Genomic DNA, 14213 nt, shown 5'->3' with positions numbered 1-14213 from the left:
CCTTCTGGCAGGTTATTCCGCGAGTTTGAGACAGATGTGATCTGGCTGGCAGAGGTTTATCCATTAGAGGCAGAAAAGCTGGTGCCCTGTAGGAGCGGAGCTAACCTGACGGGGTAGCACTGAAGTCAAATGGGAGCGGTAAAATGCTTCTGACCCAAGAGGCTCTTTCAAGCCCTGCGCTGAACAGGGTGTGGTGACAGGAGAGCGCCCCGCGCTTGCAGCATCGCTACGCACTGCTCCAGCTCAGAGCCGTGCCCCTGGCAGCACACGTCCCACCTGGCCCTGCTCAGGATGTGCATTGCTGCAATCCTGGCGAGGTCCGGGCGCTCATCCTGCGGGGTCTGGCCTCTGAGCCAGTGCAGGTGGCTGCTGAGACCCAGCTTTGGCTCCACCCGTGCGCATGGGGTGGGAAGTAGCTGGAGATCAAAGGGTGCCCTCTGCATGGCAGACAGGTGAGAGTGCTGCTGTACACCTGCCTGGAAAGCAAGCGATAGCAAAAAACTGGACCTGGTCCAGTCCAGGTAAGAGCAAGACTTTGCTAAGTGTAGAAACAAAGAGAGGTGCTTCACCCTTGTGCGATGAGGGCACAGCCTGGCCCTAAGCCATTTCCCTTCAACATTTTCATCTAGTAAGCATGCCTTGACTTCTGCTCTAAAAAAATGGAAATGATCTGGCTTCTCTAACGTTTGTTACTCCAGGTTACCCTGTGCGCTTCCCGGTAGAGACGGCACAGACAAACCACGGTCACAACCTGCCTCCTCCCAAGCAGCTGTCAAACAAAACAGGAAACCGCAGCCCTACAGCGTGACTGCGCTTTGAAGTTCTGCCCTGCGGGACAGGCTTTGGTAACCTTTGGGGGAAGGTTTAACAGGCACCGTTTGGCCTTCCCAGTGCTGGAACCTTTCTTTGCCCTCTTACCACAAACACTGCTGCCCGCTCCTCTCGGGTGCTATACCCGGGGCTTGGGGATCCTCTCTTCCACTGCACACTAACAGAGCAAATAGGCAGCGAAATAAAACCACGCATTTACCTTAAGCAGATAAAGAAGCAAAGCATTTTCTGTTTGTAAAAGGGGAAGAGCAGTGAGTCCGTCTGCAAAACTTGTTTTCCATTAACCAGCCCGTGACAGTATCTTACATCCTCCTAATGGCGGTTTAACTGTCACCCCAAGAAGCAGATGGACTTTTGTAATACTGAGAACGCAAAATCACAAGAGGATGGAACCTGCAGGATCTGCCACATTGCAAAGCTGGCGAGACGAAGTTAGTTGGAGGGAAAGAAAAAGGGTTCTTTGTCCCTTCAACTCCATAGAGGTAATAACAGGAGAGCAGCCTGTGTCCTCCCAGGCCAAATAACCCTGCCAAGACAGTTGCAGAAACACAGACTTGACAATGATGAGCCATATCTTCTCCAGTTATGGCTTAAAGCTCCCACTTGTCCAAGCAGTTCTCTAACCTCTGCCACAACGAATTGGTAAAAGGCTCCATCGTCCTAAGAAACTCTTAAACACCAGCACGTTTCATAAATATGCGTCCCAAGGATGTGGTGTTAACACTTCACAATTATTTTTTCCGTGCCAGAACGAGTTAAGGTAGGAGTCTCTGTCCTGGCTTCGAATTTCCTGGCTTTCCCCTGTCTGCGTCACGACATAATTCTTTCCAGCCAGCCTTTTCCTCAGATGTTCAGAGTTAGCATTGGGATCCCTGCCAGCTCTCCTTCCCAAAACAAACATGAAGCCTCCCGATGCCAAAGATTTGCCTTCTATTCAATACCCCAGGGACAAAACACTTGGCTTTACAAGCGCTGCCCGATTTTCAATTCTGCAGAGGTATATAAATAAAAATGCAGCTTTATAGAGCCTTGTCTGCACTAGAAAAGACTTGATGGCATGTCCCTACAAGTTGTCTCCCTCCTTCAAATGTAAATACAGCTTCAATTAATTAAGGCGGTTATTTGCCAAGTTAGCACACACAGTTTCAGCAAGCAAGATAAGGCTTACTGTCAAATTATGTTTTCCCGGTGTAATCGTGTCTCATGCATTGGAGTTTTGCTAGTGATAAAAACACCCACCTATTATTAAATCACCCTGGTTCCAGTGTAAACCTGGTCTAAAACTAATGCCCTGAGAAGTGATAAAATACTATTCCCATCTCAGTAAAAAGTTTTTCTTTCCCTCCAGCGTCCCTGGGTTCACACCTTATCTGCCATTGCAGCCTGCGTGCTTTGCCTGGAGGGCTGGGAACTGCAGAGCTGTTGGTGGTTGATGAGAAATGTTGCCATCACGGAAACACAGTGGGATGACTCGCACGACTGGAGTGCTGCAATGGATGGCTATAAACTCCTCGGAAGGGATGGGCAAGGCAGGAGAGGCGGTGGGGTAGCCCTGTATGTCAGGGAGTGTTTGGATTGTCTGGAGCTTAATGATGGTGGCGATAGGGTTGAGTGTTGATGGGTAAGAATCAGGGGAAGGCCGAGCAGGCAGATATCGTGGTGGGAGTCTGTTACAGACCACCCAGCCAGGATGAAGAGGCAGATAAAATATTCTACAAGCATCTGGGAGAAGTCTCACAGTTGCTAGTCCTTGTTCTCGTGGGGGACTTCAGGTTACCAGATGTCTGCTGGAAATACAGTGGAGAGGAAACGGCCTTAGGAGGATCCTGGGGTGTGTGGAAGAGACCTTCCTGACACAGCTGGTGATGGAGCCAACTAGGGAAGGCACCTGCTGGACCTGTCGTTTGTGAGCACAGAAGGACGTGTGGATGATGTGATGGTTGGAGGCTGGCTTGGGCACAGCGATCACGGAATGACAGAGTTTTTGATTCTTGAAGAAGTAAGGAGAGGGGTTGGCAGAACTGCTACCTTGGTCTTCCAGAGGGAAGGCTTTGGCCTGTTTAGGAGACTGATCAACAGAGTCCCCTGGGAGGCAGCCCTGAAGGGCAAAGGAGTCCAGGAAAGCCAGGCATTCTTCAAGGAGGAAATCTTAAAGGAGCAAAAGCAGGCCATCCCCGTGTGCCGAAAGACAAGCCAGCGAGGAAGACCACCGGCCTGGCTGAACAGAGCGCTTTGACTGGAACTCAGGAAAAAAAGGAGAGTTTATGACCTTTGGAAGAAGGGGCATGCAAGTCAGGAGGAATACAAGGACGTTGTGAGGTTATGCAGGGAGAAAATTAGAAGGGCTAAAACCCAGGTAGAGCATAATCTGGCTACTGCCATAAGAGACAATAAAATGTTTTTACAAATACATTAGCAACAAAAGGAGGGTTAAGGGGAATCTCCATCTTCTATTGGATGTGGGGGGAAAGATAGTGACAAAGGATGACTAAAAGGCCGAGGTACTCAGTGCCTTCTTTGCCTCAGTCTTTAATAGTAAGACCAGTTGTGCTTTGGGTACCCAGCCTCCTGAGCGAGAAAATGGGGAGCAGAATGAAGCCCCTGTAATCTAAGGGGAAACTGTTAGCAACCTGCTACGCCACTTAGACACACACAAGTCTCTTGGGCCAGGGAGGATCCACCCAAGAGCACTGAGGGAGCTAGCAGAGGTGCTCACCAAGCCACTTTCAATCCTTTACCAGCAGTCCTGGCTAACCCGGGAGGTCCCAGTTGACTGAAGTTAGCAAATGTGATGCCCGTCTACAGGAGGATCCAGGGAACTATAGGCCTGTCAGTCTGACCTTGGTGACAGGGAAGGTTATGGAGCAGATCATCCTGAGTGCCATCACATGGCACATACAGGACAACCAGGGGATCAGGCCCAGTCAGCATGGATTTATGAAAGGCAGGTCCTGCCTGACTAACCTGATCTCCATCTATGACAAGGTGACCCGCCTAGTGGATGAAGGAAAGGCTGTGGATGATGTCTGCCTAGATTTTAGCCTTTGAAAACATTTCCCACAGCATTCTCCTGGAGAAACTGGCTGCTAATTGTTTGGACAGGTGTACTCTTCTCTGGATAAAACAACTGGCTGGATGGCAAAGCCCAGAGAGTTGTGGTGAAGGGAGTTAAATCCAGTTGGTGGCTGGTCATAAGTGGTGTTCCCCAGGGCTCAGTGTTGAGGCTGGTTCTGTTTAAAATCTTTATCAATGATCTGGACAAGGGGATCAAGTGCATCCTCAGTAAGTTTACAGACAACACCAGGAGTTGATCTGCTTGAGGGTAGAAAGGCTTTACAGAGAGATGTGGACAGGCTGGATCGATGGGACAAGGCCAGCTGTGTGAGGTTTGAGAAGACCCAGTGCTGGGTCCTGCACTTGGTCCACAACAACTCCATGCAACACTATAGGCTTGGTGAAGAGTGGCTGGAAAGCTGCCCAGCTGAAAACAACCTGGGGGTGTTGGTTGACAGCCAGCTGAGCATGAGCCAGCAGTGCCCAGGTGGCCAAGGAGGCCACCAGCCCCCGGGCTTGTGTCAGCCCTGGTGTGGCCAGCAGGAGCCGGGCAGGGATGGGGCCCCTGTGCTCGGCCCTGGGGAGGCCCCACCTCGAATGCTGGGCTCAGGTTTGGGCCCCTCGGGGCAAGAAGGGCCTTGAGGGGCTGGAGCGTGTCCAGAGAAGGGCAGCGGGGCTGGGGCAGGGTCTGGAGCACAAGTGTGCTGGGGGGCGGCTGAGGGAGCTGGGGGGGTTTAGCCTGGAGAAGAGGAGGCTGAGGGGAGCCCTTCTTGCTCTCTGCAGCTGCCTGAGAGGGGCTGGAGTGAGGGGAGGGTTGGTCTCTTCTCCCAAGTAACAAGCGATAGGACAAGAGGAAATGGCCTCAAGCTGCATCAGGGGAGGTTTAGATAGGATATTAGGAAAAATTTCTTCACCAAAAGGGTGTCAAGCACTGGAACAGGCTGCCCAGGGAAGTGGTTGAGTCATCATCCCTGGAGGTATTTAAAAGTCACGTAGATGTGGTGTTTAGGGACACGGTTTAGTGGTGGGCTTGGCAGTGCTAGGTTAACAGTTGGACTTGATGATCTTAAAGGTCTTTTCCAACCTAAATGTTCCTATGAAAATATATGAAAATATTGATGATGATATAGGTGATATCATTAATACAAATAGAGGTAGATGCTAAGCATATATTCTTAGCTCATGCTAAAAGTCCACTGTCTTTTTAGGGTAACAAAGAACTATCCTGTGAGACCAGTAAGCTTCAGTACTGAAGGAATGAGAAATGTGGGTGCTTAAACAATATGTCCAAGTCTCCTACGCACTCAGGAAGAGACACTAATATATAATAACTCATAATTAACAATATCTCTATAGCACTGCCTGTGAAAGGCGCTCATGTTCCTTCATAAATATTAATTAAATCAACCAACACCCCAGTTGCGTTGCAATTATTACTGCCATTAACAGATGGAGAAACTAGGGCACAGTTCTGTTGCCCACACAGAGCATCTGCTGCAGATCTAGGAAGAGAGTGACCCAGCCACAACCTGGGATGAGTGATCAAATGCTGGACCCAGATGCCTCATGACAAGTATCTGTCTCCAGAAACTGTACCTGAATTGTCAGGTCAGGGTGGAAGTGCTTCTTTGGAAGGTTAATGTCAAGCAGCGTCATTATTAGAGTGAAACAAAGCAGCAGCGTCTCCAAGGAAACCAGCACACATGAGAGGGAGCAAGCAAGGAGACAAAACTGGTTGTTGGAAGAGAGCTAGAGATGGCAGCTGTTCCGATTTTCCCATTTTTTATATTTCTGGTATGATTTTCTCTTGATAAGTTAGATAGCTTTCTGCTGTGAATGTCAGACCAACTTAGTTATAAACAATTATAACTTTCTGTCACTCAAGCATGAAGGACCAGATTTCCACCTTGGAGTCCTTCCAGCTGCCCCAGGAGTCCACCTGGGCATAGTGCCATCCTGGGCAGCAGCAACCACCAGCAGACTCCAGCGTACATCCCCCCGCACTTCACACTTTTCTCATTTGTATCCTCGCTACGGCTCTGGCTGTCATTTCATCCTGAAATGCAGCTATTTTGGGTACAGGCTGCAGAAGCCCCTTAGGGACATCAGCAGTACACACACATTTGCTTTCAGCACCCAGACCCGACACGATGGGACAGATTCGGCACAGGGAGTCAAGCACTTGGGAGAGTCACAAAGTCGGTGGTGCTGGAACAGGACCAGGAGACACAGGTCAATGCTTTGCCTTATAACAAAGGTAGCTGTTGAGCCTTGGGCTCGCAGTTTTTAACCCACCTAAAAGATGGCATGCTGGGCTATAAGGCTCCCCTAAGCATGAAGCAGTATTGGCTCATGGCTGGAAGAGCAGTTTTTCCAATTAAACACTCAGTATCAATTCTTACGTCTTGGCATTCCCAAAGCGCCAACGTTACACAAGCTGAATAGCGGATAACGGAAGGTGATGTGGTTCTAAGGCAGTAAAACTATTCTTAGGCTCTTCTTACAGCCAAGGGGTTTGATGTGGACATGTTACTGCGCTTCTATTCTTAGCACTATCAGAGGATGAGCATTTGCACCATAAGAACAATGTGCTAATAAAAGATGAGAGAAGATTTATCCCTATTCAAATTAAAAAAAAATTCACTTCATGGGAAAGAATTCTCCCTTGTGAATATGGGTTAGTCTGTCTGGACTAATCCTCTCTTCATATGTAGTGGCTTATTAGGGATTTGAAAAAAAATCTGAAGGCTTAGACAGTATATTTACAGTGGAACAGGCTCACATGAAAGATGTATTTTCAGTGAATTTAATGACACGTTTGACTTGAATTACTGTTGGAGAAATCTAGAAATCTGTGGGTTTTTTCCTGTTATTTCTGTGAAACCCTTTAATAAAGGCTTTACAGAAGGAGTAATACGTAACTTTAAAAGGGCACTAAAGCCAATTGAAAGCAAGCCAGTGCCGACTGAATTCCCGCTTCCTGCCGAACAGCAATAAATCCTCCCACCACCACTCAGTTCCCTTGAAACCACAGAGCTACAGCTCGTCAGGCCGGCACAATGACCATAGCTCACTCAAATCAAGTGTCTTAAGGCTCTATGTCCATGGCTTCCCCGGATTTATCGTGGCTTGTTCATTGACTTCTCCGCTCCACCCACTCTGGCCATTTTTTGTTAGAGTATATTTTATTTGGTTTTCTTTGAACCTGCTGGGGTTAGTTCATAGAGTGAAATTCAAGTGCAGCCCCTGCACGCCAGCCGTGTAGTAACCTCCTTATGAACCGCACAGACGTCCAAGAAGAGAGAGAAGTCTCAGTGCAGAGGGCCGAGAGCAGAGAAAATTAATGCGCAGCAGAGACACATAGAGTGAAGCGCAACGGGAACGTGAGCTGCCCAAGGATGCCCCATAAGCCAAGCACAGAATTGGGAACAGAGCATATTTCCTAAATCCTTGTCTCTCAATCCAACGCTCTCCAACTCACATTGCTTCTGAATAAACTTTAACACAATTTTTACCAACATCTTCCTCATTTGCAAATGTCACCTACTTCAGAACACTATTTATATGCTAGATATCCGGGCCTTAAAATACTACCTAATTCTCTAGGCAAAACACACGTCTACATAAGCACAGTTAAGGTTAAGCAAGGCACAAAATCACGATCATCTGAACAGTGATGGAAGAGCCAGATACAGTGTGTGCAAAGAGCTACAGGTGTGCTGGTCCACTGCAGCTGTAGATCTCGGCAGCGTAACATCCCAGCGCTTTCCCCATGCTGCCAGCTGTGGGCCAGAGCTTGCAAGATGCTGCAGATGTCTCAAAGGGGATTCAGTTTCCGCAGAACTCCCCTGCGCAGCTCGGGGTATAGCCGTCAGCAAAGCCCGTTTTCAGGATGCTTTTTAGACCATGTGAACTCCAGCAGGGGATATGCCTCTTACACCATACAATCCAGGAAAAATAGCCACACTGCTGTGAGGGTGTTTGTGCCCATTTTCTTGCAATGATGCAAAGGATATGGCAAAGGACTGCAGGCACTTGAGGGACTGTGGCTTCGGGGGTGATTTCCTGCCAGCTTGGCCTGATAAAAGCCCATTTGCATGCATTAATCCTGCCACAGTCATTAAGTAAAGTGTGGTAGCGGAGACCTCCACAAAGCGGTAGTTTCACTCGCATTGACTTGATTACTTGCGATTCTCTGTACATACCCAAGGGCTCTCTCACTGCTCTAATACACCAGTATTGTTCTAGTATAGACAAAACTAAGAAAGCCATTTTATTTCCACTGGGAAGGCAAAGTCCTGATGGACTTTAGCCTCCCATTTTGTGGAAGGGGATTTTACCCACTGTTTAGAAATACTATCAGGAGGAAAGTATCCTTTGCTGCTGTTACCTCCACGTTTCAGGGCAGAGTCCACCAACTCTATCACAACTGATAAATTTCCTTACAAGTGTGCTCCTAGAAACTGCTCCCCTGCCTGCCTCCCCCCCGGCACCGCCTGCAGCGCTGCAGCCTGGCTTCCCAAAGCTTAAGGGAGAAAACTTGACCACACCAAAATCAACAACTTTGCCGCTGAGTTTCAGGGAGCCACAAGTCTGTGGTTGCTGTACGGAAAAGGTTTGCTGTTAGAAAAAACTACGTATCTGGAGGATTTCAGCTATCTAAAAGTATTTATTAACATAGCCTTGCAAGTCTCTATCTCTGCATGTGTTACATAAACAAACACGGTGGCAAAGATACAGCAGATGTCTCATGGTATCATTGTGTTATTTGCATGACCATCAAAGAACTGCAGAGCTTTTCTGCTGGCATTGTGGCATTTTATACAACATCTCACCGTCAACAAAGAAAACAGCTCTGCTATGCACTGATATTTGTGAGCTCTTTTTAGTCCCCCCAAGTTCTTCTTAGCAAAGATTATTACTTCTGTTCCCTAGCACCAAGGATGCCTTGTTACCGAGAAGGCTCCTAGCATGTTAGATGATATAGGAACACACAAAAAGCTTTAGAGAGCTTACAAGGTGAAGATAAGGCAGGTAGGAGAGCCCAAGGAAGGATAACACTGGCCTACGTGGGTGACGGTGGCCACAACACACCAGCAGCTTAGTCACTGCCAAGTTTCTTCAAAGCCGCTACAACTTGCAGCTAACTAATTGCACTTCTTCAGTGCTAGATAACTAAAACAAGACATTCAACGTAATTATTTCAGTATGATATGTGGCAGAGGATCATGCCACCAATTTCTGATTTATTACCAGTTTCATCACATCCAGGGCTTTACTCAAGCCCACAGCTCTCAGGAGCCTTCCTTCCAATTCTGGCTTCCTTCCAAAGCCAGGCGTATCTGTAACTCACAGGGGTGCAAAGGACAGCTTGAAAACAAAACCTCACTTCACCCTCAAGAATTCAGAAACCAAAGGAAAAAACCACTAACCATTCTGGCTGCTTTTTTAAAAATACAGATAAAAAAAAGATACTCCGTATCTCAAGATTTCTTTGCCAGTGCCAGGATCCTCTGCCAGCTGGTGCATAAATCAGCACGTCTGGGGCTGTAGTGCAGGCAGCCGGTTACTTCCCAGCTGGAGTACAAACCATGCAATCCAGCCAACAGCTTTGTTCAGTTGTGGTTCGAATTCACTGCAGTTGATTTCTGGAAGTATTTAAAATGCCCATCCTGAAGGCATTGGGACCACTGCATCCAGTGAGTCATCCCCAACACCGGACGTAGACAGGTAGTAAATCTCGCCATGCTTACCAAAGCTTTCTATAGGACCCTGTGGGTACTTTGCATTAAGATGATGTAAAATAGCATATGGGACTGACATCTGCAACGCTGTGGGTCCAGTGCTGGTTTTCCCCTAATAACCTGTTAAAATCCACCAGTCAGAGTACCATACACATTAACTCAAGCACTATCTAGAGGGACACAGTAACCTGGTGTTACGCATCCCATCTTAGGATTCCAGAAAACAGATTTCAGCTTTTTGCTCAATCATGGACATGTTTGGGTAGGACAAACCAACTTAAGCCATGAATTCCCTGCAGCCAAATGAGTTTTTAAAAGCTGGTTTGGCCACCAGTGAGAGAGTGTCTCTCCCAGCACAGAATGCATCAGGCACCAGCCAGGTCTCCCCAGTTTCTCAGGTGGGTTTTGCAGCCCAGGCTGATGGGGACAGAGCAAGACCTGAGCTGGCTGTGCTCAGGAACATCTACACTTCAGTGGCTACAAGACCAACGTCCCTCTTGTCTCTGTGCCTATGTGCTTCAGCTGGAGGACAAAAAAAAAAACCAACAAAAAACCACCCCAACAAAAAACCAAAACCAACTACCCCAACATTTCCCCTCAAACCAGCAAGACATGGAGGAAACTTGTTAGCCAAAAAGGCCTTTAACTTATAGCTTCCAAATTACGGGACGAATAATGGGACCTGATGCAGATAACATTAGATATACTGGAGATACAATATCAGCCCTCGTGCGGCCCAGCTGGAACACGATACAGCTGAAGGAAGGCTCAGGGCCGAGACGCAGGGTCAGACATGTGGAGATGCTCATTGAAAGCCAGGCTGTAGGTTGCACTTGCTACAAAGGGTCAGAAATTCCCGTTTCAGTGGGGCGGCCGGCGGCGGTGACTCACATGTATCATGTTACTGGTAAATTTACCCTGGTTCACTATTTCCCTTGGGCAGGAGGCAGTGTACCCAGCTTTTCCAGGAAGCATATTGTATCCTGTCAGGGGATTTGTGTGGAGCAAGGGGTACTCTGCCCCGTAAGAGCAGAGTTCACGTTCTACCCGTGGAAAATAAGCGCCAAGACAGGCTTGGCCCTGCCCTCTGGGGACCTTACAGACAAAGGACAAGTATTAAATTCTGATGGGAGCAGCAGCTGGCTTCTATCAGAAAGGCACTATCTGTATCCTTTTAAAATCCTTAGCGTTTCTTTTCTCACTGGAGAGATAAACAGCCTACCAAGGTCATTTGCACTCTGCTGGCTAAGGAAGATGTGCCGAGGCTGCAGGGCAGCGCGGCTCAGCCGGTCAAGGATGGGATGCTTTGAACAACACTGTGTTCCTGCAAAAATGATGGTACCAAGCATGACTCGAGATTAAACCAAGGCCCTTCTTCAGTGCCTGAGCAGATAACAGCGTCACTGCTTCAGACTGCCAGTGGGCTGCCAGGCAGCAGCAGCGTAAATGGAAATTAGTCTCTTTGGATGGCAGACAGGATTGCAAGCCTGTATCAATGCAGAACACAGCTGAACACAAAATGACCCCCTTGGCAATGTCACCAAATCAAATAAATCAGCATCTCAGCTTACCTTGTGAATGCGTTTTCCTTTTGCAAACGGAGGGTAAACATAGCGGATGAGGCAAGCTGATCGGCAGAAACTGGAGCTCCGAGGCAGGGTCCCCTTACACAACAGTAGTCCTTTTCCCCGGCAGGTCAGAGGAGTTCCCGTAGGCAGAGACGAGCCCTTTTGCCCAGCAGGTGCTGGGGGAGCCCTGCTGCATCACCACCAGCCGGATTGGAGGCTGGGTATCTGCAGGGACCTCAGGAGCATATTCCTTGCTGGGATCCTTCCCCCTGCAGTCATAAAGCACACAGGAGATCAGGAAGACTAGAAGCAAAATAACATAACTGGCTACCAGAATGATGAGATTCAAGGTAACAGGGTCAATCTCCAAATAAAACTCCATTTGGTCCCATGCTATTGAGTGCAAACCCAGAGAATGAAGTTTCATACGCACGAGTGGGCAACCGCTAACAGATCAGAATAGATGTATTGGCTTTGCGGTAAAAATACATTAATCCTCAGGTCTCCTGTAGCAATGGATTTCCTCGAACTGGATGATTAAAGCAGCTCAGATTAATAACTTAAGCTCCTTCTTTTAATGCCACGTTGCCTACAGTGGCAGAAGCTAAATTTGAATGCTATATTGACAGGAAAACATCCCCCTTGCTCAGGGACTCTCTTTCCTTGATGGGCAGGTACCAAACTGGGTTTCCTTTAAGGGCATTTTGCAGAATTTCCCTTCTACAAGTAGGTTTGGGCTCGTGGGCTGAAGAAAACTGAGCTCTGTAATTAGTAAATGAATACAGAGATGAATTAGGGAGAAAGTAATTTGCAAAGTAACTTTTCTCAAAATCTAATTTGGATTTTGACTAAGACCTTTTTGCCCTGCCCTTGTGCTATAGAAGGGCTTTTAAAGTGAATCAGAGAGACTTATTACCCAATTCCAGATCAGGATTACTGGGACACGTCACACCACTGTATCACACGCCCAGCCAGGCCTTGCACACACTGGGCTGTAGGAGCCAGCTCTCCGCAGGCTGCTCCGTCCCCTTGGAGTCTCCCATGTGTGAGAAGGTGCAACATGACCGGAGCGTTTCTGTGGCCTGGGCACCTCCCATTTCTTTTTCCTGTGTGGACCCTCTGCTTGCTAAAAAAACATCACCTTTGCAACGTGGCTGTCCCCTGCCTGGGAGCAGTGCTAGGCACAAAACCCACAAGTACTTTTTGCATCTTCCAGATTTTCATCTCTGAAGCAGATGAGAGAGTAGGGACCCGCGTATAGGTGCCATGCATTGCCCACACAGTGCTTGCTTGTTTCCCTGGGAAACCATGCTAGAGAGACTAGCCCTCCTCCAAAAAGGAGAATTTGTACCGCTATATAAGATACCAGGAAGGCAGACGGGAAGGGCAGGAGGTGATGCCGACAAGCGCCGCATACCCTGTATCAGAACACTCACCGCTTCCACGCAAAACTCCAAGGTTTTGGTCAGCATTACAGCACAGGGTGGTTTTAGGAAGAGATTAGGCTGTCCCAGCTCTTAGCACTGCCAGAGCTGTGGAAAAGGGCTTTACATGTCAGTGGGAATCTGATCCAGCGCGTCTAAGCTGTAAGAAATATGTCATGGGGCCATGCTGCTGCCACAGACCTCGACACATGCCACTTGTTTTAAGGCCAACATCATGTGTGTCCCCCACCGCCTGCCCTCACGGCTCTTTAGCTGAGAAGAGGTTTTGTATCGAGAAGTAATCCCAAGCCTGGCATTGCAAGAGGTGCATTTAGCACGGAGAAGGGAACCCCACAGCACTGAAGATGCACATTTGCACGACCCTCATGTTGTGTGTCTGTCGTGCATCATGTGCCGCATCTGAAGTGGACCATGCATCTGGCTGTTCAGTGTGGTTTGGATGAGGCTGAGATTTTTCAGGCCAGGCTAAGGCTTTGGTTATGCACTTCCCCTCCAAAGCAATGATGATGGGAGCCAGAATTTGGTTTCAGTGCTCGCTGGGAAGCCAAAAGCCTTTTGAAAATTCCTCCAAAATGCCTCCGAAGCACAGGTGCCTTTGAAAAGCAATTGGGTTTATGGTCTTAAATTTCAATCATGTTCTGCTGCAAAAAAATTTGTACCAAAGTAGTAAATACTATATAGATCCCATGTTGAGAGATATATGGGATTTTACGTTAAAGTCTTTGAAACTAGCCCTCAAGTGGCAGCCTGGATTCTGAAAACTCAGCACTGTGTTTGCAAAAGAAAGTTTATGGGATTTTTATCCCTTGCATTTATTTAGTACCCGCAAGTTTGCCAAACGTGAATTGTCTCCTCTAAAGTCCTCCACACTAATAGCTTGGTTTCAGATTTCTGTCTAATTGCAGCTGAGAGATACATGGTGCTAAGTGTTTAATTTAGATAGGCATCATGCCAGCTTTTAGGGGGACTTTTGAAGAGGTAGAATCAGGGACTAAATTACTGCACCACCTTCCGCGTTGCTGCGGACGTCCTCTCTTGGAGAGAGAAAAGCCTCCACACTTCTACATCTCCACAGCTTCTCAACACACTGCCTTTGAGTCAAAATATATATATTATACTTTCAAAACACCTCCCAGAGGCTGTACCCAGGGCCTGGTTTGCAGCAAGGAGATCGCGCATTTATGCTTTTGTTGTACTCTCAGGAGCCCTGTCCTTGAGCCGGAGCTGCTCACAGCAGCCCGTGTCTGGAGTCAGTGCGCTGAAAACTGAAGTCCACAAGGGGATTTGGCCCCACTACTATTACTTACTCCTTCCTCCCAGCCCACATCCAGGGCAGACTGTAGCCATTCACTGTGTGATATTCCTGCGCCCAAGGGTTGCTGGGGTCTGATACTGCCTGCCAGCACCCCTGTCCCAGAAGCATCACACCGCCTCAGGAGCCTCAACGGACGTGCGCTGGGCTTTTTGTAGCGGATCCTCACTCCAGCAAGCTGGCAGTACTCACAAGGCCAGCGTCAAAGCCCTGCCCTACCTGACACTGCTCCCTCCTGCCTGCTCTGTGGCTGACCATC

General features: G+C 48.2%; 2 protein-coding genes across 5 annotated transcripts in view; both read right to left on the bottom strand.

Annotated features, from left to right (window-relative positions):
- Window positions 1–11322, bottom strand: part of MMD (monocyte to macrophage differentiation associated) — a 47439-nt gene extending 36117 nt beyond the window's left edge. For 2 of the 4 annotated variants that reach the window (XR_012663423.1, XM_075111613.1), the window contains exon 1: window positions 11201–11319. Coding sequence is in view for 3 of the 4 variants with exons in the window: in XM_075111613.1 (XP_074967714.1) it covers window positions 11201–11241 (41 nt within the window). In the remaining variant the exon portion in view is untranslated. Of the gene's footprint in view, window positions 1–11200 lie in introns of all 4 variants that reach the window. The other 2 variants (XM_075111616.1, XM_075111615.1) reach the window with 2 other exon arrangements.
- Window positions 11295–11594, bottom strand: SMIM36 (small integral membrane protein 36). The gene has a single exon (XM_075111619.1). It carries the CDS (start codon window positions 11577–11579, stop codon window positions 11295–11297), a length of 285 nt encoding a protein of 94 aa, XP_074967720.1. The 5' UTR covers window positions 11580–11594.
- Between the last annotated feature and the right edge of the window lie 2619 nt (window positions 11595–14213).

Source organism: Phalacrocorax aristotelis, chromosome 16 (assembly GCF_949628215.1).
Source record: "Phalacrocorax aristotelis chromosome 16, bGulAri2.1, whole genome shotgun sequence".
NCBI classification, from domain to species: Eukaryota; Metazoa; Chordata; class Aves; order Suliformes; family Phalacrocoracidae; genus Phalacrocorax; species Phalacrocorax aristotelis.
This window is presented reverse-complemented; position numbering and strand designations above follow the sequence as displayed.

Excerpts from the sequence above, each read along its gene's own strand:
- SMIM36 (XM_075111619.1), bottom strand. The coding sequence starts at position 11,579 with ATGGAGTTTTATTTGGAGATTGACCCTGTTACCTTGAATCTCATCATT.